At 35.3% G+C, this 26,627-nt stretch overlaps 1 protein-coding gene across 2 annotated transcripts; it reads left to right on the top strand.

The window, feature by feature from the left end:
* Positions 1 to 889: 889 nt before the first annotated feature.
* On the top strand, positions 890 to 26,364 carry sec24d (SEC24 homolog D, COPII coat complex component). 2 transcript variants are annotated; one of them, XM_084403754.1, is made up of 23 exons: positions 890 to 1,017; positions 3,221 to 3,421; positions 3,931 to 4,033; positions 4,124 to 4,266; positions 4,356 to 4,622; positions 5,795 to 5,949; positions 6,040 to 6,151; positions 6,233 to 6,360; positions 9,915 to 10,053; positions 10,214 to 10,329; positions 12,063 to 12,187; positions 16,254 to 16,445; positions 18,066 to 18,159; positions 18,786 to 18,902; positions 19,036 to 19,206; positions 19,328 to 19,424; positions 20,012 to 20,157; positions 20,443 to 20,581; positions 20,843 to 20,961; positions 23,363 to 23,542; positions 23,633 to 23,824; positions 24,611 to 24,700; positions 25,674 to 26,364. In XM_084403754.1, exons 2-23 carry the CDS (start codon positions 3,271 to 3,273, stop codon positions 25,812 to 25,814), a joined length of 3,117 nt encoding a protein of 1,038 aa, XP_084259880.1. In that variant the 5' UTR covers positions 890 to 1,017; positions 3,221 to 3,270; the 3' UTR covers positions 25,815 to 26,364. The 2 variants fall into 2 exon arrangements, with proteins under 2 accessions (XP_084259880.1, XP_084259879.1); XM_084403753.1 differs by having other exon boundaries at positions 24,608 to 24,700.
* Positions 26,365 to 26,627: the final 263 nt, after the last annotated feature.

Here is a 26,627-nt window from a genome sequence, read left to right as displayed (position 1 = left end):
TTGCATAAAACTGTACATACAGTATAATGTAAATTATGATGTTTTAATAATCTTTTGCTATGCTTTAAAAAAGTAGCCTACACTCATTTTGATGTGTTGACAACACACTGAACCTTATGTAAAGTACTTAATTTTTATTTAATTTATATAATAAAAATGTAATACATTTTATTTTATTTTAGTGTTATTCAATACTGCATTTAAAGTTAATTAATTTAATAGGTAATAGTTCATAATTTTAAAATTTATCAAATTGCATCTTCAGCTTCACAAATAAAAATAAATTACAAATGTAATTATAAATAGGCTATATTTTACATGACATACAAGTTTCAATAAAAATAGTCTATTTGTGTAATAAGAACTTTTTCTAAAAGTAGGCTGAAGTGTACCTCTTTTTCACAAGGGTATACTGAGAGACACAAAACAGAAATTATATATATATATAAAAAAAAAGGCTGATCAAAAGTAGTCCTTAAGGTCTCATAGTATAGTTTGACTTGGATGTATCTGACTGTGACTTATATAAGTTTCTATTTTCTATACGGGAAAACAAGAAACCTGAAATAGTGAATTAGAAAAGTATATGTTATAATGTCTTAAGAATCCCTCAAAAAATAGGCTACAAAATATTATAAATGTTTCTCCATAGTGACTGGAGCACTCTCATATTCATTCAACATATTGTGCACAAAACGAAACAACAGAAAAATATGTCCACGATGAGCAATCTAGAATAATATTATATTATTTTGCCAATTTATATTAATTATTCATCAATTTCTCATTCTCTGTATCTATACAGGCCAGCACAGAATGGCTTCTGCTCGCTACGCACATCTGTGTACTTGCTGACGTGTAGTGGTTCCCACCAGTGTGCGCATGCGCAGAGGCGCCTGCTGTATGACGCCGTGTACGCGCAGACACCGGTGCGCTGTGCTGGAGTTTGACGTGGCACTCTCGGCACGCAATTCAACATCAACAGAGGAAAGGACGCAGTTCATCGTTTTCTCTCAGGTAAGTCTCTATTATTTTGGTATGTACTAATAAACAAACACACTAAAGGTGTTTTTTTTTTTAAAAGGCACCCTTATTTTGAATGTAGGCTAGTTTACTAGCGCCATTCTTTAAATCATGTAAGTTTGGCTTATACGTCAGTTTCCGTCTCTAGCAGAAAATATTTCGTAACTTTGTATCACTGGAGTGACAGCTGGTGCGCGCGCTTCCTTATCACCGGTAATCAATCGATTCTTGCTGAAGTGTTTCAATATGGACTTTATTCAGTAAAGTCAGCTGTAGCTCACTGAAAGATTACAGGTCTGTCATAACGGTCTTTGACGTGGCAGTTTCGGGCAGTGGCAGACTGATACTGTACTGTACTGTATCACTGAAGCATCACTGTTTCTTCTCTGTTCTGAATATCGTGTGTGTTGAATAATATTAGCACAACTTGATCTTTCCATGAGTCTAAGTTCTAAAGGCCTCTTACAGAAATACTGACATGATTTCTCAGACAGGCCACTCTTGACAATAATGAGAGTAAGACCAGCCATGTTCAGAGGACCAGAGGACAGTTTAGTGTTTATTTTCTGGAGTTTTTTTTATATAGCTCTGCTGTGTTACATATGTAGTAGAATTTTTATTTATTTTGATAAAATGTTAACTATGCGTACTGTGGGTCTATAATTACATAATAATCGTAGTTTTTTTTTAATGTGGATTCAGTTTTAATTAAGTAAAAACCTGATAATTGAATAGATGTGAAAAAACAATATTATATTTGAGAAAACCATGCATTTTACTGGTTTATTTAAAATAAAATAAATATGAGTCACCTTTATGGGAAATTCCTTGCATGAACCAACACTTGTTTGCCTTGTTTTTCTTTTGAGTGTTTTATGCTGCATGGTATGTTGCGAAGTTGCATTTAAAAAAAAAAAAAATAGGCCATTTTAGGTCATCATGTGGCCTTCCGTTCTCTTACCACCATTATAAACACCAGCACATTTTCATGTAACAAACAGAGTGAAAATCTCAGATAGGTTGATATATTAACATTACATGATTTAATCAAATACAGAGTTAAGACATTTAAAATATACAGTTACCAAAATGCTACCATATTATTTACGGTAAGTTATTAAGTTAATTAATGTGATGGCTGAATATATGGCCGGTATATTCACATTTTGTACTGTATGTGCTGGTTTGTATTCTTGACCGATTGTGTTATCATAAACTCCTCTTATCTCAGTCAAGTGTCAAAGTTTCCTGATCACACGTGCTTAGGGTTCAAATAGGCTAATGATATCAGGGAAACTCAAAACTGTAGAAAACTTTTCATTATCTCATCTTTATACCCTAGGCAATATTTTACCTGGTGCCCCCATGCAACACAGCCCATTTCACCCCATTATTGTTTTCATGATATTATTTAGCCTATGTATGTATGTGTTAAAGGCTGATGATGGTTAAACTAGTGTGAAGAAAATAGTGTCATAGTCCAGCTTAATTAAGTTCAGTGATGGTTCATTTTTGTTGTAAAAAAAGTTCTCAATTTAGTTCATTTATATATATAGCCGCTCTGGAGAAAACAGTGATGTCATCGCCCAGATGTCATTCATGCACAAACTATTCATTGAGCACCAGCAGCAAAAGTGTTTGTTTTCCAGTTGATGGCAGTAATCTCCCACTAAACTATGGCACGCTTCATGTTTTCACCATGAATGAAACTGAGACATGTAGATCTTCTTTAATGTGAATTTTACATAAAATGTTGCTAGTTTAAATAAACCTGTATAAACCTCTAATTTCGGCAAATACATTTTTTAAATGTCTTATATCCCCCCAAAACCGCTTAACTTTTGAGGAAAACATTAATAAAAAAAAGTGATAGTACATAGCATGCGTCTAAAAACTGACGAGAACTGCATCTGGAGAACCCAGAACAGCTGTTACTAAGGTAACAATAACTGCCATTAAATTATAGTAGGTGTAACGTGTGAATCTTTTGTTAGTATTATGCTGAATGCAACCGATTTGAAGTAACCGTGTAAAGGTGATGTTTCAAAACTAAACATTTATGTCTATTTCTGCATTTTCTGGTAATGTCTATTTTAAACCTGCAAAATGAATAACATTTGTTGGAAACATGTGGGACGTGACATTGAAAACATATAAAGTAGATTGTAATTCAGCCTGTTTTTTTCTTCTTCTCCAGGTCACCTTTTTTTTTGTCCCAGACTGGAATGACAGAGGTATAACAATAGGATGAGTCAGCAAGGTTATGTTGCCACCCCTCCATATTCCCAAGCCCAGGCTGGAATGGGGGGATACTCTACTGGATTTGGGAACCCCCCACCTCAATCGCATTATGGGGCCTATGGATCCCCACCACAGGGTTATTCTGCCCCACCGACAGGTAAAATGAAAATTCTTACGTTGATATTTTTTAACTCGTTTTAGTACTGGCAAGTTTAATATTGGAGTCTCAGCAAAGCCTCAGCCTAAATGAACCGAGACAAACCATTAGGAAACTGCTCTTCATTAGTTTCATCTGATATATCATCCCTTATGTTCTTGTAAGGCTGCTTGATTATGCCAAAAGTTCATAATCAAAATTATTTAAGGTAATGATATGATATGTGATATAACCAAAATAGTATTCAAGTCATTTTTTTTCATGCATCCAATGTATTTTCTAAATGATCACTCAAGATAACCTACTGTGTTTATGTGAATACTCACCATTTTACAATGGTCACATTACATGATTTGACTGATTTAGATGTTTGGGGTGAAAGAGGGGCGAAAGTGCACCTCTTTACAGAAAAACAGCAGAATCCAAATACTCTGTTGTTTATATTCTGTGTCTCTTTTTATTCTTCACAGTATTATGTACTCACATTAAAATGAATGCTGTTTTTCTAGGTGTGCTCAAGCCACCTGGCTCCTCTCCTTCTGGGATGCCTCCAATACCAGTATCTAACCAGTATGGTGCTAACATTCAGCAGAACGGGGCCCATCCCAACAGGTAAACACTTCTTCACTATTGTTGAAAGTGAATTACTTAATAATATATATTACTAATATTATACTAATATTTATTTTTTACTCCCATCAGTTTCGCTCCTCCTGCTGCTTCAGCTCCATCCATGTCTTCTTATGGGCAGCCTCCTCAAAGTGCTTTTTATAGTATGGCACAATCCCCACCTCCAGCTCAACAGCTGACTAATCAAATGAGTTCCATGAATATTGCAGGATATGGTAAGTTAGATACCATTTTATATTAATTTGAAGTTCAGATAGTGGATGTTTAACTGGCCCATTTTATACCCATGCACCGTGATCTTTAGGTCAAAGGCCAATGCAGTCTCCTTCAATCTCAGCAGCGCCACAACAGTTTCAAACATCACCACCACAACAGTTTCAAACATCACCACCACCTGCAATGGGACATCCTCCTCTTTCTCAACATGGACAGCAGCCTCCTTCATTAGGGTCTCCTCCACCAATGGCCACTATGGGATCTATGTCAGCTCCACCTATGGGAATGTCTGGCCCTCCTGGTCCAGGTGTCCACCAACCACCACTTGGACCCCAAGGCTATCAACAGCAACCAGGTTAGAACTAGGAAATTTTGCAACAATGACAAAGAAAGAGTTCATTTAACTTACATTTAAAGGTGAAGTGTGTTGTTTGTAAGTGTTAAAATGCTGTTCTGATTTTTAAACGCTTTGAACACCTTTTACACTACTGGTCAAAATGTTTTTGAAAATATTTAAAGTAATAATAGTAATTTTGTTAAATATTATTACAATTTAAAAGAACTATTTAAAAATGTCATTAATTCCTGTGATGCAAAGCTACATTTTCTTCAGTGTCACATGTTCAGTTATGCTCAGTTATTATTGGTACTCAGTTATTCATAATGGTATTTTTTTTAATGCCATTTTTTTTAAATCAATGTTCAATACAGTTTTTGCTGCTTAATATTTTTGTGGAAAATGTGTTTTTTTTTTTTCAGAATTTTTTTTATGAGTAGAAAGTTCAAAAGAACAGAAACACCCCAAACTTTTGAATGGTAGTGTATCATGATTTCCACGAAAAAAATATTAAGCAGCAAAAACTGTTTTCAACATTAATAATAATAAGAAATGTTTCTTGAACAGCAAATCAGCATATTAGAATGATTTCTGAAGGATCATGTGACACTGAACACTGGAGTTATGATGCTGTAAATACAGCTTTGCATCACAGGAATAAATTACATTTTTAATTGTATTAAAATAGAAAACTATTCTATTGTATTACCATTTCAGTCTTATCCGAGTCTTGGTGAGTCTATGGCCATCTCTTGCCATAAACGAGAGACTGTCCATGAATTTTTTTGGCAGGTCTTTCCCCTATTTTTGATCAAATAAATACAGCCTTGGTGAGCATAAGAGACTTCTTTCAAAAACATTACAAAATTGTAATTATTTCAAACTTTTGACTGGCAGTATACGTATTAATCCTTAGTCCTAGTAAACACCAATCCACCTTCACAGAGTTTGCTCAATCTTTGACCGGCCTCAGCCCAACTCAGCAACATTTACTTAAGCAATGGTGTGAGTTTGGGACGGGACTATCTGTCTGACCAAATGCAGAAGGATGGTGTGTTGTGTTTGCAATACCTGTTTGAGAACTATCTGTTTGTTGATGTAGAAACTATACACTTCACCTCTACACTATTTTTAGGGGCAAATGTTAACAAGCCTAAAAAAAACCCATTGTTTTTGCTTCTGGTCTAAAGGAAGCCCAATTGCAGGCCCGTATGGTGCACAAATGGCAGGACCACAGATGGCAGGGCCACAAACAGGCGCTTTCCCAGGAGGCTTCCCTGGAGCTCCATCCCAAATGGCAGGCCCTCCTCAGAAGAAGCTGGACCCAGACTCTATTCCAAGCCCGGTAATAAAAAAGAGAACCAAATGCTACATTACAGTGTAAAAGTATTTTTATCTGTGCACATTTCAAGGTACACTGACTTGTCTCCTCCAGACGCAAGTGATTGAAGATGACCAGGTTAAGAGAGGGGGCCAGGTGTACGTCACAAACGTTAGGGGCCAGGTGCCTCCTCTGGTCACCACAGATTTCACAGTACAGGATCAAGGTAAGCATCTTTTCACTTCACTCTAAATATTAGCATAAAAGTACTTTTGTTTAATATATAAATGTTTTGTTCTATTTTAAGGGAATGCCAGCCCAAGATTCATGCGGTGCACAACATATTCCTTCCCTTGCACTGCTGACCTTGCAAAGCAGTGCAAAGTGCCTCTGGCAGCCATTATCAAACCCTTCGCTACCGTGCCCAAAAATGAGGTATGCAGCATTTTAGCAGCACTCTGTTTTTTTTTTTGCAGTTCTTCAGGTTTGGGTTTATGTACTAGATTTCTATAATTTTTTTTTACATTTATTCATTTAGCAGACATGATTTCTAAGTGAGGAATGCTACAACATAAGTGACCATTTCTAAGGAATTTTTAGTTTTAAAATGTAAAAAAAACATGAGGAAAGCACCTCATTTTTAGTGCACAAATATATATTTATATCTTTAAATGCAAACTGAATGTGATGGATGTATTCGGACACCTAATTGCAGATGAATTGCAATAAAATAAATTATAGTTTCAATTTATATGAAATGCATTTAGTTGAGTTTTTTTTTGACAAGTACATCTTCATAGGAAATTCCATAATTGCTTCTATAGTCTTTGAAAAATGGTTATAGTATACTCCTGAATGCACTGAAAAGCATTTATGGTAAACTAAAACATTCATTAATGTAATTTCTATTGAAACTTACTTGTATGTCATTTATTCAAATATAGGCCTATTTGTTACACATTTGTTATGAAGTTGCAATTTAGTACATTCAAAATATATCAACTTTAAATGTAATAATCAATCAAATTTCAGTTACATTATTACCCCTGTCAAAAGATTATTAAAACATAATTATTTAAAATGCGCTTTAAAGTAAAATTTTAAAAGTGCATTTCTTTAAAAAGTCTACTTAAGTGTTCTAAGAAACAGTCATGAAAGTGCACTCTCATCAAGTTTACTTAAGTGGCATTTTATTTCATAAATACTATATCATCTTCAAGTACAGTAAAAATATATATTTTTAAGATTTTAATTACAGTAAAAGAGCACATTCAATACAATTAAGCACACTTCTTTTTCACAAGGGTTGTTCTAGGGGTTTGCCCAAATGAAAATTTGCTTCAAACCATATGACTTTCCTTCTGTGATAAGCAAAAGGAGATGATGACGATTTTTTTACTCTTTTCCATGCTAACAAGGGAATGATCCAAAAATGACAGAAAGAGCACAATAAAAGTACCATAACAGTATTTTATATGATTTGTGCTGTATTCCCAATCTTCTGAAGTCATACCATAGTTTTGTGTAATGAACAGATCCAAAATTAAGTTATTAACTTATAACTTATTTCTCTCCACCGAAGGTCTCTACTATCTTTTGTGTTTGTTTTGAATATGCACATAATAATTCAGCATCATCTTAGATTTAATGTGATTTGAGAGGGGGTTTTTTTTGTCCCGTTTGTACATCATTCACTTTCATTGTATGGAAAAGAGTTGTGTGAATAATATTCTGCTAAACATCTCCTTTTGTGTTACATGGAAAAAATAAAATCATACAGATTTGGAACAACTCAAGTAAATAATCCTTTGTTTTAAGAACCAACACTGTTGTCGATGGTGTTGTCTTTGGAAAATACTGCCTTTGGAATATGTTCAAACCCTAATTCATGGCTGTCCCCAGTTTATTGTGACAGTAGTTTAATAGTGGTTTTGATATCTTCAAGACTGGTTTAACTGTGGAATCTTTCATTGCTTTACCCTTCATCATTATACTTCAGAGCCTTTTTAGGAAGTGTTAGTATTCTCATGAGAGGCTAGTGGGTTTAAGTGCAGTCTCCAAGGAACGTGTCAGATAAATAAATTATTGTACTGTCAAATTAAGGAGGAAATCACTCCACATTTTGATTTTGATCTATATGACTCCATATTGACTGAAAAAAGAAATTGAAATTCAATATTATATTAGCTTAACCTTTTTTATTTTTTTATTTTAAGATCTATGTATTTTATATCTTATCTTTGTAAACATCATTTGAACTGCACAATAACCACAACGCTACAGATCAGTATGATGTATTTGTTTGTCTTCAGTTAATGAAGGTAACAATTTGAAATTTTCATCTAAAATGAAGTGATTTAAAAAAAATAAACAGTTGTATACATTTGATTAAAATACAGTAAACGTAATATTATGAAATATTATTAAATGTAAATTAACTGTTTAAAAAAAATATATATATGTATGTGTGTGTGTGTGTGTGTGTGTGTGTATATATATATATATATATTATATATATATATGTGTATGTATATATATATATATATATATGTGTGTGTATGTATATATGTGTGTATGTATATGTATGTGTGTGTGTGTGTGTGTGTGTGTGTATATATATATATATATATATATACACACACACACACATACATACATACATACATATATATATATATATATATAAATTTATTTTTTATATTTTTATATATATATATATATATATGTATGTATGTGTGTGTGTGTGTGTGTGTGTGTGTGTGTGTGTGTATATTTATTTATATTATATATTTAAAAAATTAAATAAAAATTAGGAAAAATCCAACCTTTAAGGACACCAAATTTTTTTTGTGAATGAATAATGTATCGTAAATAAATAAATGTTCTTCCTTAAAATACATGGTGCATAAGTGTGTACACCCCTATGTTAAATTCCCATAGAGGCAGGCAGATTTTTATTTGTAAGTATTTAAAAAAAAAATTTTTTTAGGATACTATGCATCCTGATAAAGTTCCCTTGGCCTTTGGAATTAAAATAGCCCCACATCATCACATAGCCTTCACCATACCTAGAGATTGGCATGGTTTTATTTCAGTTAGCCTAATAGCTAGTTTGATTTGCATTGAGAGATGATCTTATGGAAAGTACCCCATGCCAATCTCTAGGTATGGTGAAGGCTATGTGATGATGTGGGGCTATTTTAATTCCAAAGGCCAAGGGAACTTTATCAGGATGCATAGTATCCTAAATAAAAAAATTAAAAAAAAATTAAAAATAAAAATCTGCCTGCCTCTATGGGAATTTAACATAGGGGTGTACACACTTATGCACCATGTATTTTAAGGAAGAACATTTATTTATTTACGATACATTATTCATTCACAAAGAAAATTGGTGTCCTTAAAGGTTGGATTTTTCCTAATTTTTTTAATTAAGGCATTAAGTTCAATTTCCAAAATATGATTTTTTATTCCTCTTTTTAGTCAACTTTAGCATGGGTGTATTCACTTATGCATAGCACTGTATATACTTTTTTTTAATTTTTTTTATGTAACCCTGTTATGGCAAAACTGAATTTTCTAACATCATTACTCGAGTCTTCAGTGTCACGTGATCCTTTAGAAATCAATCACATATGCTGATTTGCTGCTCAAGAAATATTTCTCATTAATATCAATGTTGAAAACAGTTGTGCTGCTTACTATTTTTGTGGAATCTGTGATTCTTTGATGAATAGAAAGTTGAAAAGAACAGTTTCAGAAGTCTTTTAAATAGACCTTTGTAACATAATACATGTTTTTACTGTCACGTTTGATTAATTTAATGCATCCTTGCTGAATAACAGTATTAATAAAAAAAATGCTGACCTTAAGCTTTTGAACAGTAGTGTTTGTGTAACTTTATAGAAGCTTTCTGTTTAAAATGGTACAGCATATGTTACAGTAGTACTTATTTGTCATTCTCACTGTGATCTGCTTGTGCTCTATAGACTCCTCTGTACATTGTAAATCACGGTGAGACTGGACCAATCCGCTGCAACCGCTGTAAGGCCTACATGTGTCCTTACATGCAGTTTATCGATGGAGGACGACGCTACCAGTGTGGCTTCTGCAGCTGTGTTAATGAAGGTTGGTACTGTACCATTGGACACTGCTGAGATCTTTTTTTTTACACACAGCATGTGTACTCTGTGTTTCCTGTCAGCATATGGTAGGGATTATTTGTCTGTGCAATAATAGCAAAAAAAAAAAAAAAAGTGTTTCTAAAAATGTGTTTCCACTACCTTAGTTCCAGTGCAGTATTTCCAGCATCTGGACCATATGGGGAGAAGAATGGATATGTATGAGAGACCAGAACTGTCTTTGGGCTCATATGAGTTCAGTGCCACGTTGGATTACTGCAAGGTATCAATCTTCATAACATTCAGGTTTAAACAATGAGAACTTGCTTTTTGTTTTTGTTGTACACTTTTTATAGAAATCTACAATAGTCACAGTCAGATTCTATTAGATTAGTAAGGTTTATTATTAATAGAGTACATTTGATTTATCTAAATAAAGTCAATTTCCCTCTAGACATGTAATGGTATAAGAGAGTGTGCAGATTATTAGAGAATGTGTGTTTTGCCCAAATGGGGTCAGCTTGCCCCGGGAAGCAGCTGAGAAAGGTTTCTTTCTTGGCAGTCACATCACATATTTTGTTCAGGCATATACAATTAAAGGGGTCATGCACTGGCTTTTTAATTTTTTTTATATTGTTGTCTGAGGTCAACTTATGACGTTCGCTTGGGTTTTACATTCAAAAACATCAAAACGAATGAATGGTTTTGAGCCTAGCTCCTGAAACGCTCGGTTTTTATGGGCGTGCCGCATGTAAACGCCCACTGCTATGATTGGATAACAGTTTTGCATATTCATGTAATGCGTGAATTGGTGGGCGGAGCTAAACAGACAGTGTTGAAGTAGGCGTTGATCTTCTTCTGCGGAGGCGGTGTTTGATACCCTTTGACGTCATAGATCCCCACTTCGTTCGCTGTGCCTGGTGTCAATAAAAGCTTTTATTGGGCTAACAAGGATGTTTTCAGTTCTGAAACTTACAGGATATAGTATGATGACCTCTTATATGTCAAAATGATTTCTCAGTTCATCACCCCTTTAAATCTTGAGAGTAAACATATGATATGTTTAAAATGAGGACAATTAATTTATGCTCAGCATACAAAAAAAAATAGACCCTTTAATTGATTATACAGAGGCAGGTTTGAATTAAGTGAGTTGTACATTTTTAAGCTGCTCTGTCAGCTGAAAGTTAACTTGCTTTTTTGGAAATACATAGTATGTGTAAATACACAATATTAATGAAAATTCAATACAAAGTCAAAATATTAAATTCAACTTGCAGTATCTGCAGAATGTTAAAATTGTAGTACTGCCCTATATAATTACAGTATAAGCTATTTCACATTACAGATGTTTACATATAGTCCACAAGACAAAGAAAAAGTGAAAAGAAAAAATTCTATTAAAAAAGCTATTACAAAAGCTGCAAACATTCACTGATGCTTAAGAGTCAGTGAGTGTAAACTTTTGAAACCTTTGATGCATTGTGTATTACATTCTCACGGTTCAGGGTGAAAAGTAGCTTGTAATCTCAAATGAACTTGATTTCAATTCATTTATCGGACTAAAGAGATCCATGACACATTTTTGGCCCTAGTCCGTGCCTGGGTTCCTCATCTCAGCCTGACACCATAATCTGCTGTCTGGGCTCCTATTTCTCTCAGATGTTTATTAATACTTGAGGATCAGCTCCTGCAGTGTTTAATAAAATCATCACAGCTCATCTTTATTGCATAGGCCGATTGGGAGTCAAAATAACCACTCTTTACCTTGATCCTACTGCCTGTGTTTGGGACTTTGTAATGCGTGCAGCTTGCCATTTCTTTATATAAAAAGATAAAAAAGCTTTCTCATGCAATTGATGTGCTTTTACAGAATAATTGCTAACTTTATATGTATTCTCTGCCATATGAAATGGCTCAAATATGTACCAAGTCTGTAAAAAAACAAGCAAAAATAGCCACTTTGAAGTTTATGAACTAATAATTCATTCTGTGATGTTCTTTTCTGTCTTTAAGAATAATAAGCCTCCCAATCCTCCTGCCTACATCTTCATGATCGATGTCTCTTACAACAACATAAAAAGTGGACTTGTCAAACTAATATGCGAGGAACTGAAGACATTGCTTGACCGACTTCCAAAGTAAGTTGAGAGATAATGTTTGCTGTCTATATTTAAAATGCATGTTTGTGCCGTTTTAAAGGCTTTTTGAGCCGCACAAAGACTGCTGTTTAAATATGAAGTCTGCATGTTCTCTGTCTCGTTTGATTGAGCATCACAGTTTTGTCTGTTAATGTATACAGTGAAACTGCATTTTGTTTGCCAAAGGAATTGTTAAAAAGTTTTTTTTTTTTTTACATTTTAAAATATTAATTAAGCCTCTAGCACTCTTCTGTCATTTTTTATCAAAAATGTTTACGTTTTAGTTTTTTAGGATTTATACTTCCATCAGAATGGTTCGAAACTTGTTTCAGCACTTGCTATGTGAACACACACACAAAAAAATGATGGACATGATTTGAAAAGGTGAAATGGTCCTGAAAAAAAGAGTCACACTTGTGCTCCTCGTGGTCAGAAATGACTGCTTTGGAAATGAATGGGATTTCATTAATCTAAATTTCATCTAGTGGAAACGTTCGGTACTGCGCCCAAACAAAATCTTACTGAAAGCTCTTTTTTTGAGATGTCATCAACCTCAGATTTGGAACACAACTGGTTTAGATTTATAGCTTTGATTTTCTCACAGTCTAAGAGTAAAACATGTTTTGAAAATATATATATTTCATATATAAATAGAAAATAGTATTCTAGTATAACAATAACTTCTATAACCTTTTTTTTAATTTCCCCTTTTTTAAGCTTTTCTCTTCACATTAATCTGCCAAGTGTCTTCTTTAAAAAGAGACCAAAGCATTTAAGATTTATGACAGTTTAAGTTGTAAATGTAATTTTCAGGTCCATGCTCTCAGAAAGTGGTTAACAGGTAATAAATGGATTATAACTACTATATAAATATAGTTATAGTATCATAAAATCCCCTAAAAATACAAAATCTTAAATAAAAAAACATTATCAAACTAAAATATAGTACATTCATTTAATTGAATTGAAAAAAAAAAAGGTACTTTTTGACCACCATGGAAGGGTTAAATGTTAGTTTTATGCATTCATTAATTATTGATAGTAAATTATAAAACACAGAATCCACAGAAGCAGACAACACAAAAGATCTGAAAAAAAATAAAACAAATTCTTAGGGCACTATTGTTTTAAACATTTTTTTTAAATAATTTCTGAATTGGTTAGACATCGTTTTGATTATTAAAATGGTCATAAAATCCAGAAAAATAAATAATTTTTTTTGTGTGTGGAATTGTGAAAAAATAAAGCAGATTTCATAGGGTCTTACATGTGTCACACTGCTTGACATGTCAGGTTAGCTTCCCATGTGCTTCTTTCAACTCTGTAATGGCCAACAGGCTTAAAATTGTCAGTGCGAATAGATCATTATAATAGCATTTTATTGTTTGGACAGTTTATCGTGTAATAATCCAGGTTTGAAAGAAGATATATGATTGCTTTCATCCCCCATCTCACACATTGAGATGGGAGACCAGCTCCAGGTGTTTGGCTTGGAGGATCTGTGGAGTAAAGTTGAAGCTTTGAGCAGAAGCAACCCCTCCGTATTCTTTCGGCACCTCTTAGGTGGAACACATGTTCATCTCAGCTACTATCAGCCTGGAATGTGAACGAATCCAGCTGAAAAAGAGCCACGATCCACTGCCAAATATGGTAACTGGAGAACAAGCAAGCAAAAAAAAAAAAAGAAATAGGGAAAGAAACAATTCCAATATCTCATCTTTTGAAAATGTCTGCCTGAAGGAAGTCAGGAGGTTGAACGACTTTAGTACTGCAACATTTCCAAGCATTTAAAAGTTTCGTGGGACACATGGCTCCAATTATACCGTTTATTTGGGTGACAGCCAGCTGAAAGGTGAGCTTTGATTCACCTCAGAAGAACTTGCATATTTCAGACTTTTTTTTCAAACTCCCAGTCCTTACCTCTCATCCGCTGGTTCCTAAGGGTACGTCCTTATTTGTTTGGGAGCTGACCTCACTCTGAAAGCAGTCCGGTAGTGCACTCCAAATAAGCCTGTGGTATTATATCTGATTTCTCTCCTCTGTTCCTGGCTGTGCTTGCTAGATTACTTAGTTAATGAAAACCACATTGGACACTCTGAGCTGATGGGGTCGGTTAAGATGCCTGATAGGGTTTGTGTTGGAGAGTTTGTCTCTAGTTTAATGACAGACTTGGCATATATGGACTGAGTGATCCAAACCTTCGCCATGTTTTACAATCTTGTAAATGTAGCTATAGAGAGCTACAAACCCCAGATGCAGATGTCAATGTGGGATGCTTGTAATTTACTGGCCAGCACAGCTTAGATGCAGCTCTCCACTATCAGCTATTACACAGTGCTCTGGTATACACTCACCTAAAGGATTATTAGGAACACCTGTTCAATTTCTCATTAATGCAATTATCTAATCAACCAATCACATGGCAGTTGCTTCAATGCATTTAGGGGTGTGGTCCTGGTCAAGACAATCTCCTGAACTCCAAACTGAATGTCAGAATGGGAAAAAAAAGGTGATTTAAGCAATTTTGAGCGTGGCATGGTTGTTGGTGCCAGACGGGCCGGTCTGAGTATTTCACAGTCTGCTCAGTTACTGGGATTTTCACGCACAACCATTCCTAGGGTTTACAAAGAATGGTGTGAAAAGGGAAAAACATCCAGTGTGCGGCAGTCCTGTGGGCGAAAATGCCTTGTTGATGCTAGAGGTCAGAGGAGAATGGGCCGCCTGATTCAAGCTGATAGAAGAGCAACTTTGACTGAAATAACCACTCGTTACAACCGAGGTATGCAGCAAAGCAGTTGTGAAGCCACAACACGCACAACCTTGAGGTGGATGGGCTACAACAGCAGAAGACCCCACCGGGTACCACTCATCTCCACTACAAATAGGAAAAAGAGACTACAATTTGCACGAGCTCACCAAAATTGGACAGTTGAAGACTGGAAAAATGTTGCCTGGTCTGATGAGTCTCGATTTCTGTTGAGACATTCAGATGGTAGAGTCAGAATTTGGCGTAAACAGAATGAGAACATGGATCCACCATGCAGGCTGGTGGTGGTGGTGTAATGGTGTGGGGGATGTTTTCTTGGCACACTTTAGGCCCCTTAGTGCCAATTGGGCATCGTTTAAATGCCACGGCCTACCTGAGCATTGTTTCTGACCATGTCCATCCCTTTATGACCACCATGTACCCATCCTCTGATGGCTACTTCCAGCAGGATAATGCACCATGTCACAAAGCTCAAATCATTTCAAATTGGTTTCTTGAACATGACAATGAGTTCACTGTACTAAAATGGCCCCCACAGTCACCAGATCTCAACCCAATAGAGCATCTTTGGGATGTGGTGGAACGGGAGCTTTGTGCCCTGGATGTGCATCCCACAAATTTCCATCAACTGCAAGATGCTATCCTATCAATATGGGCCAACATTTCTAAAGAATGCTTTCAGCACCTTGTTGAATCAATGCCACGTAGAATTAAGGCAGTTCTGAAGGCGAAAGGGGGTCAAACAGTATTAGTATGGTGTTCCTAATAATCCTTTAGGTGAGTGTATGCTAGTTGGTGAAATGTGCACATTTCTTTTTTTGTTTTGTTGCTTTCTTCTGCTGAACACAAAATAAGATATTTTGAGGAATGTTGGTAACCAAAGAGTTGTGGGTCATCATTGACTTCCATAGTATTTTTTTCCACTTACTATTGAAGTGAATGGTGCTCCACAATTGTTTGGTTACAAACATTCCTCAAAACATCTTCCTTTTGCGTTCAACAGAAGAAAGAAACCCATACAGGTTTAAAACTACACGAGGGTGAGTAAATGATGACAGAATTAAAAAATTTGGGTGAACTATCTCTGAAAAGGCTTAGAAAAGTGAAGTTTTGGGAAATTTGTTAGCATAGGCTAAATGCAAAGATATAGTTCTTCTATTAGTTTTGAGTGTGACTTCAATGTCCTAATTCTTTTAGCTTTTCGCTATTATTATTTATCTTTTTGGTGTTACTGATCGCTTGATTTGGGTGATACTGCAGATATTGATTGATTTTTCTGATGTTCTTTGTGTTTTAAAGAGAGGAGGGAGCCGAAAGTTCAGCCATCAAAGTGGGCTTTGTCACCTACAACAAGATCCTGCACTTCTATAATGTGAAGAGTGCTCTGGCCCAGCCGCAGATGATGGTGGTCTCTGATGTGGCCGAGATGTTTGTACCTCTTCTCGATGGATTCCTCGTCAATTTCCAGGAGTCTCGGCCTGTCATCAGCAAGTATGATCATTTCTATCTGAAGACACTTCTGGGCTTCTTACATCGAGTCATATACAGTATTCACATATATCTGCATATTGGTTATTCGATACTTAAACATTACATTCATGCATTTGGCAAACGTTTTTATCCAAAAGTGACACTGCATTTAAGGTATACATGTAGCCTATGTATACAAAGAATTATGCATACATCACTAACAAAGCCACACATGGAACCATTTTGGTGCTACAGGTATGAGTGTTGCCTTAGAAATATGAATAATTTCTCAGAGAATGTCAACAGCTACATTTTAGAACAGCTAGAACTACAGACTAGTGTGTGTGTGTGTCTCAAACCTTTATATCTTCACACACACACACACACACACACACACACACACACACACACACACACACACACACACACACACACACACAGACACAGACACAGACACAGACACAAACACAGACAGACAGTGAAAATATAATAGTATATTACAACATTGCTCATTATATTTTAAGGTATAGTGGAGGATTTTCTTTTTCCGGGTGGATCATCAAGACTATTGGTCCTCCTAGTTGTCAATCATTCTGGTGATATGTTTACGTAAGGCCGTCGTACGTGCTCGTCCCTAGGTAGTTTTCACTTTCTGCGCATGCGCACTTTCAGGTGTATATGTGTGGTGAGCCGTTTATATACTGTCTATGGTGGTGAGCTACGGTTTCAGCCATTCATTGAAGCTCGCCGTTCTCACCGGGTTTTTTCAAAATGTCTGAGGGTCGCAAGAGAAAAAGTGTCTACGAATTGTATGACAAGAAGAGAAAGGTCGCTGAAGAAAGAAACAAGACCAGAGTGTTTTTGGGAGAATAGTTCACACGCTGGCGTGCGCTAAAAGCACAGGTTGGGCTTCCCACTGATGCCTCAGTCGCGACGTTTCTACTCGACAGGTAAAGTTTGTCATGCTATTTGGAGAAATCCATTTAAAATTACTGCTAGTAAAAGTTAATGTAAGCTATGATTAGCGATGCTAGCCCTGGCACAAGTCACGCACCGCGCAGACACGGTAAACATCTCAATTTGTCTAAAGTAGCCTTATGACCAAATGGTAAAAGGTATCACTCTGAAATGTTCCAAAACCTTGTGTGTTCATTTTTGATAATTCCAATGTGTTCACCATAATATTTATTACACAAATGCAACAAACTACTTCTCCATTGCAGATCATGTCTTGAGTCCTCACTCAATCGATCAGTATAATAAGTCAATAAAACACGGAAGGGCATTTGACATCTTGTCTTGCATGAATGTTTTTGAGTTAGTTTATAATTTGCAACATAATAGTGCAAATCTTCTTTTGGAAAGTAGGCTTGTATGAGCCATGCCAACAGCAACTTGTAAACAGAGCATGCACGAGGAGAACTAGGCTCGTGCATGCTCTCTCGTGCACACGTTTAATAGGCGTTCCCTCTCGGGAGCAGGTAGAGTGTTGCGCATGTGCATTTTTTCAAAAAGTGGAGAGGGCGGTTCTTTTCTAAAATTCATGAAAATCCTCCACTATACCTTTAAGAATGGCTTGACTTTGAGGCACACGTTGCCTATTCTTGCTGTTAATGTAATTTTGTGTATTATTTTCTTAAGCCTTTTAGATCAGATCCCTGACATGTTTGCTGACACCAACGAGAGTGAGACTGTTTTTGCACCAGTCGTGCAAGCTGGTGTGGAGGCCCTAAAGGTACATATTAATAGGCTGAACTATTTACCAAAACTATTTACTCCCTTTCTAAACGTACTTGCATACTTAGTTTTTATTTCTACATTGTTTAACAAAAGTGCACTTAAATACTGCACACAATCTTTATTTGATAAACACAGTTGTTTCTAGGGTCGTCATTTAAATTCACAGGCCTGGGACAATGTTTCCACTTGTCATCCCTGGCGACAGCACTGGTTGTTTCATAATCTCAATGACATGTTCAGTCTGTGACTTAAGTTGTTTTTTGGTCATTTGTTTTTTGATCTTTAACAAATAAATTTAATCAAGTTCTCTTGATGCATCCAGATCCCCCAAAAAATTTAAATAAAATAAAAAATAATATATATATACTGATATAGTGGCAGTGAGAATGTTTTATGATTTTATTAGTGCTGTCAAATCGATAAATCACATCTAACATAAAAGTTTGTTTATATATATGTGTAGTGTGTATATGCACGCACACACACACAGTGTATATAATATTTATAGAAATATAATAGTATATATACACACACACAAATTTTAATGTTAGATACGATTAATCACATCATTTTGACAACCCTAGATTTTATATTTTCTATATATTTTTTCTCTCTCCTCAGGCAGCTGAATGCAGTGGCAAACTCTTCATCTTCCACTCCTCCATCCCAACAGCAGAGGCTCCAGGAAAAATGAAAAACAGAGATGACAAAAAACTAGTCGGTACAGAAAAGGAGAAGGTGAATATTTATTGAATATGAAATTGAATGAAATTTCCCCATTCAAAAATCTCAGCTACATACTTGCATCTGCGTAAAATAGTATTAAACATCAAAATCCTAAAATGAATGATTTGTTTGTCTGTGTTGTCAGACTCTGTTCCAGCCTCAGCGGGGGGTGTATGAGCAGCTGACCAAAGATTGTGTGGCTCAGGGCTGTTGTGTCGACCTCTTCCTGTTTCCCAACCAGTATGTGGATATCGCCACCATGGGCGACGTGCCCTCACATACTGGAGGCTCAATCTACAAGTACAGCAACTTCCAGGTACAACATGTGCACACACTGAAACAGAGACATCTTGAATATGGTATCAAATAGGGGCTGAACTCTGGGTTTAAATTGCTGCCCTCTTGTGGTCAAACCTCAAACCTTTTTATCTTTTCAGGTGGAGGTTAATGGTCAGCATTTTCTCAATGACCTCAAGAGAGATGTGGAGAAGTCCATCGGATTCGATGCAGTCATGCGTGTCCGTACTGGCACAGGTAATAACATTCTAGAGAAAAGTACTTGAAAACTATGTAAGATTAAAACCACTATGTACACTACTGTTTAAAAGTTGAGTAGGATTTTATTTAATTTTTAAAAAATTTGGCAAGGATGCATTAAATTGATCAAAAGTGACAGTAAAGATTTATAATATTACAATTAATTTCTATCTCAAACAAATACTGTTCATTTGAACATTGTATTCATCAAAGAATCCTAAAAAAAAAAAATATTAAGCTGTTTTCACCATTGATCATAATAAGAAATGTTGCTTGAGCAGCAAATCAGCATGTTAGAATGATTTCTGATGGATCATGTGACACTGAAGACTGGAGTAATGATGCTGAAAATTCAGCTTTGCCTCAAAGGAATACATTATATTTTAAAATGTATTCAAATAGAAAACAATTATTTTAAATGGTAATAATATTTCAAAATATTACTGATTTTAAATTTTTTCATTTTTGATCTTAACAGCTTAACAGACCTATTTCTAAAACATTAAGAAATCTTACCGAACCCAGACTTTTGAACGGTAGTGAGTGAATGTATGGCATATCTTAATATCTGCATGATTCTCAAGGCTTCAGGGCCACAGATTTCTTTGGTGCCGTACACATGAGCAACACTACAGATGTGGAGATGGCAGCAGTGGACTGTGACAAGGCCTTGACGGTGGAGTTTAAACATGACGACACACTCAGCGAGGAGTCTGGAGCTGTGATGCAGGTCAGTCTTCATGTATAACACTGAGCTTTGAGACAATGACAAAGACAAGACTGTTAAAGAATAAAAAAAAGACATTTGGGAATACTTACTGCATCAAAACTGGTATCACTGTTCGACATAATCTGTAATACAGTTGTTTGATGCATAATATTTTTTTCTTGGTAACTCGAGTGCATTTGAGTCCTCATTGAACTGTTTTGTTGTGATGCTCTTGGAATTCACTTGCTGGTAAAAGCAACACAAATAAGTTTTTTTTGTATTAATTTTTTTACTCTGGTTTCCCAGTGTGCTTTGCTCTACACCACCATCGGTGGACAGAGGAGGCTGCGAATTCACAACCTCAGTCTGAACTGCAGCACACAGCTCTCTGAGCTCTTCAAAAGCTGTGAGACAGATGCCCTTATCAACTTCTTCGCCAAGTCAGGTGACCAGCTTTCTAACTCTTACAAGAACATACATGAAAAGTTCATGCTATTGTTACAGATTTGAACATAACATGTGACATAATGCTAATTATTTTTTTTTTTTATCAATCTGTAAAATAATTTTCAAGTCTTCTCCAGTTGTGCTTTTGTCTTTTTTATATATACATTTATTTTTTATTTCAGTTTGAGTAATTATAGCACTTATTTTATTTCAGTTAGTTATTCATTCAGTGATTGTGGTGGTTGCTTTTCTCCTTTAGCGTATCGGGCCATGCTCAACCAGCCACTGAAGACGGTGAGGGAGATCCTGGTAAACCAGACGGCTCACATGCTGGCCTGCTACAGGAAGAACTGCGCCACTCCTTCAGCAGCCAGCCAGGTCAGTGTCACACTTCACATTCATGTCCATCCGTGTTCATATGACATATACACCCTTATAAAAACATCTTCTCCCGTCATTAATGCTTCACACACATATCATGTGTGAACTTATTTAAACTAAGTTATAATGCAGCAGTGCTATTTTAGTATAAAAACAGCAGATTATGCACAATTACAAGCAACTAACCCTAAATCAAACCCTTATCTAACCCTAATTAGTAGTAGGTAAACAGTTGATTAATATTACTCAGTACTTAACTGTAATACCCAAATATAGAAAAAAATGAGCAAAAATTTTTTTTGACCTCCCAGATATTGTTTTAGGAGGCCTCTGATGTAGAAATGAAAGCGTTTTCAGATTTTTTACGTTTTAGTAAGTTTTTAGGAAAATGTTGTAAATTTGCAACGTTGGCCATTGTTGGGAGCAGAACTTCTGTGTTTGTACTCACTTTGTCTGAACAGATATACAGAACATTTAAGCATTAATTTGCAGGGTTGATTGCTTACTTAGCCCCATAACAGTATATATCATGAGTAATAACCACACAACAATCATAGTTTTATGAATAAGCATTTATTAATAAAAAATATTGGAAAAAAATAATTACAAAACTTATCGTAAAAAAAAAAAAAAAAAAACTGTGGTTTGAAGGCAGTCTGTGTTCACTTGCAGTGATAGTCCCTAAAACAGTTCTTTTCATCTGTTAAGCACAGGCGAACATTGCACTTGCTACACAGTGTGTTTGTGTATCCATCATAAAAGACCTTTCTGCGCTGGTGGCATTCTGAAATGGAAAAAGTAAAAAATAATGAGGTTAAATATGTGAATAATACATATGGGTCTTACATTGTAGTAGATAAACTGAAAGAATAGACAGGGTGGTAGACCATGTGGGTAGAAATCTAAGTATTTCCATTAGCATGCCCATAAGTATTATAATTTCAATGAAGTGATAATCAACATTTCACTACATTCAAACAATACTGTCTATTGCAGCCTATTATGCTCTCTACTTATCATACTAAAGGAACACATGCATCCCCCCAGAGCACTTACAGGTTCACATTCAAGACCATTCGCACCTGTCCGGACAATGCAACAGGCATCCCAAGAATTCCAGAACATTCAGAATCTGTTTTTCTATCTCCTAATGCTACTAACTGCTGCTTGGGCAACACTGAGAAAAAATGGCTCAGGACCATTTAGAAGTTAAAAAACAAACAAAAAACTACAAAGATACAGGGAGTTTCAAATACTGCTATAGATGCTGAAGTTTCAAATATTTTTTTCAATTTGTGATCATTTGAAAAGTGCAGTGTCCTTATGTAATGTGTAAGGTGCACAGGCTATTTTGACTACCACTCTGACCCAATGTTGTAGAATTACAACATAGACATAACAAGCTCTAAATCAAATTTGATGAAAGTTTTCCAAAATAACTAAATATGTACATGTTCTAGACATTGAAATAAACACCCCAAAAAAATATTTAAGCAATTTTACTTACTTTAATCCTGACAAATCCAGTCATGCAAAAAAAGGAGATGAGCTCAGCGGGAAGTTTGCAGGTAGAGTGAGTTCATAGCCAGATGACCGGACCTATAAACACTTCTTCTATCCAATAGCATTGTGAAGACAAACAATAGGACCCATTAACTATGTAAATGTGGTTTTGAGAGAAAAAAAACATTTGCAGGCATTTTTTCTGAATTGTTAAAAGTGATGTTGTAAATTTGCAACCGTGGGTCTTATGTATAATTACACTATAACAAGGACAGCTTATAATAAAATGTGATCTAATTTAGTTTAAGTTTTAGCCATTTTGTTATGTGCTTTTGTCATTGTTATTAGTTTTCATTTGAATATTTCTATTTAACTTTGATTTATTATTATTTCACTCTGTTATTTTAGTTTTCAACTCATTTTATTTCACTAAGGCAATATTTCAAGTTTTTCAATATTTATTTTATACTTTATTTAAATCAAAGTTTTAGTTTTAGCTCACGTTTGAAATTCAGAAACCATTTTTTAGACATTTTTTATATCTTTATTAACTTTATTTTTTAGACCTTTTTTTTTCTTCAGCACCAGGTCTCGGTCATATTTTAATTATATTAATAGATTCATATCATCATCTTTGCACTGCACTGTAAGAAAAAAATCGCTAGAAAAACATAATATCCTAGCAGAAAATGATCAGTACCTTTTTCGTTACATTTTCAGCTATTTCCTTCAACCATAAAACACAATGCAATGTGTAAGTCAAAATAAGGGTAGAACACCTGTAAAAAAAATATTCATATTCACTCATTCTCATCCTTTTTCAGACTTTTTTTGAGTGTGTATCTCTGATTTGACATGTAAACTGACTGCTCTTCTTGAACATTTTACCCTACAGCTAATCCTGCCTGATGCGATGAAGGTGTTTCCCGTCTACATGAACAGTCTGTTGAAGACTCCATCTCTTGTGGGCAGTACCGAGCTCTCCACAGATGACAGAGCCTTCTACAGATTCATGGTTATGGCGATGGGAGTGGAGGAAACCCAGGTCCTGCTCTACCCTCGGCTCATCCCGCTGGTGAGTTACACACATAACATGTATATTGTTTCTATCATTAACTTCAAACACTGTGCACTACAGTTTAAGCATTTGCTCTCTCTCTCTCAGCACACTATGGATGTGTCCAGTGAGTCGATCCCAGCTCCAGTGCGCTGTTCTGAGGAGCGGCTCAGCGAGTCAGGCGTGTTCCTGTTGGAAAACGGGCTCTCTATGTTCCTCTGGCTGGGACAGGCCTGCTCACCTGATCTCATCCAGAACCTCTTCGATGTGCCCTCTCTCGGCCACCTGAACTCAGAAGGGGTATGACATTATTCTTAATAGAATAAAACCCATTAATATTTAATCTCTTAATAGAACAATACTGACCAATACTTAAATCTCTTAATAGAACGAAACCAACCGATGTTTAGATCACTTAATAGAACTATACAGATAGATATTTAGAACAAAACCAACCAATATTTAAATCTCTTATTTCAACAATACTGACCAATATTTAAATCTCTAAGTGCCTTGAGTGCTCAGATGTGTGCGAGAGTCACTGCGGCACTGATATATGTGCTAGACAACACTATAAATACAATATAGCTAGATCAAAATCTGGAGAATCACTTGAATCAATGTTATATATCGTCATATCTCCCAGCACCAAAAAGTTTGCTGTGGTAAAGCACTAAGCTATTATTGACATAACAGTATGACTTTCTGTAAAACTGCTTTGAACCGATGCATATTATGAAAAGCACTTTACAATTCAATTTGGCTTGATATATAACAATTTGAACAAAAAAAATAGACATAGAAGAAAAAAATGATTTATCCTATACAGAAGTTTGAAACTATATATGTAGGTGAATAAAAAAATAAAAAGCTTTGGGCAACTATTATTTAACTTGTGCTTGTACAGTAACTTATCTTTGTTTAATTGGATTATATCTCTAACTAATAACCTTATTCCTCTTTGCACTTTTGATCTCACTGCTTGTGTTGCTTTAATGAAGGAACTGCTCTTTTAGTTCGTTTCATTATGGAAACCAGCGTCAGAGCCGCAGTGGTAACTGTAGAGGTGTAATTGTCTTTCAGCAGACGTCATTACCTGTGCTGGATAATGCTCATTCCAGGAAACTCCATTCAATCATCTCCAGCATTTCGCAGCAGAGGGCCACATCCATGAAGGTACAGCTCTCTCACCATCTCCTCTCTCCTGCATCTGTCTCGGTCTTGTTATAAAGAGGTTCGGTGTTACTGCGATTTTTCAGCTTGTAATGTGAATAATGTGACTGTGAGGCAGTATTAATACAATAAAATGAATATAAAAATTAGACATTTAATTACTGCAAACTTTATACTAGTAGTTTCTCATATATATATAGTAAATACACTACCGTTCAAAAGTTTGGAATAATTGAGATTTTATTTTAATGTTTTTGAAAGAAGTCCCACCAAGGCTGATTTAAAAATACAGTAAAAACAGTAATATTGTGCAGAATATATAATTTTCTATTTGAATATATTTTATAATGCATATCATTTCTGTAATGCAAAGCTGTATTTCCAGTCTTCAGTGTCACATGATCCTTCAGAAATCATTCTAATATGCTGATTTGCTGCTCAAGAAACATTTCTTAATATTAATGTTGAGAACAGTTTTTGGTGCTTAATATTTTTGTGGAACATTATACACTTCCATTCTAAAGTTTTGGGTAAGGATGCATCAAATTGATCACAAGTGACAGTCAAGACATTTATAATGTTACAAATTATTTTAATTTAAAATAAATGCTGTTCTTTTTTGAATTTTTTTTGTAATAATGTGTAATAGACCCATTATTAATAATTGATCACCAATAATGATTAATAGTAAGTAACTGAGCAGCAAAACGGCATATTAAAAATGATTTCTGAAGGATCATGTGACACTGAAGACTGGAGTAATGATGCTGAAAAGTCAGCTGTACCATCACAGGAATAAATTATTTTTTGAAGTATATCAAAATAGTTATAGCATTCCACAATATTACTGTTTTAACTGTATGCAGCCTTTGTGAGCATAAGAGACTTCTTTCAAAAGCATAATAAAAGAGTATTTTTTTTCTTTCTCTGTCCTGATCTGTGATCAGCAGTGTAATCGATGTGTCTCTGTGTGCAGCTGCTGATAGTGAAGCAGAAGGACAGAGCAGAGATGTTGTTCCGGCAGCTCCTGGTGGAGGATAAGGGTCTTCACGGAGGGGCGTCTTATATGGACTTCCTGTGCTACGTCCACCGTGAGATCAGGCAGCTGCTTACTTAACTCTCTCTCACACACACACACACACACACACACACACACAGATAAGTGTGTTATAGCGCACAGGCATCTTCTCTTATAACCTCTGCAGCTGCCTATGATATATGAACAAAATCTTTTTCTGCAGTTGATTATGACCTTTGTGCTTTATTCCTTTCTGTTTCACATGAGGGATGCTGGTAAGTGGGTGTTTAGATTGAACACCTTCAAATGCTCCACATCTCTTTGTTCTGAGAAGCCATTATGTTGAGAATCTCTCAATGACTTTATTAAATCATCCCTCCAGATTTAATTTACCAAAGGGAAACATTACTTTGAAACCTTCACACAGTCAACACACAGCAAAATGAACAAAACAGGCTCGTAATGTGTGGATTTGAGTGGAAAATCTGTGCTGTGTCTATTAAATTAATAGATGACATCTTTGTGACTGGAACTATACAGTACCAAACTTGCTAATATATATTTTTTTTGTATGACTTCAGGGAGGACACCATCACACATAACTGAAATCTAGTCATGTACAAAAATTAAAACCATTTTTTTTAAAGAACATCTTTGTCTTAATTTTTTTACTCGCTGTTATTTTGCTCATCAATGTTTCCAATACTTCAAAATGTGTAAAGGGATGCCACACTGCTTTTCAACATCATGCCTGTGATTTCCATAAGACTTGGGCGTTCCTGTTTAACCATTAGACATTTAAAGAAACATATCAGAACACTTTCTTAAATCAAAAGAACTGAATGTTGATTAAAGGTGGAACGTCCCTTTTATTTTGTAATTAATGTCAGTCATTATTTGTCATTTATACAG

The sequence above is a fragment of the Rutilus rutilus genome (assembly GCF_951802725.1).
Source record: "Rutilus rutilus genome assembly, chromosome: 3".
Taxonomy (NCBI): Eukaryota; Metazoa; Chordata; class Actinopteri; order Cypriniformes; family Leuciscidae; genus Rutilus; species Rutilus rutilus.
The sequence above is the reverse complement of the archived record's forward strand: the minus strand, read 5'-3'. Positions and strand labels throughout refer to the sequence as shown.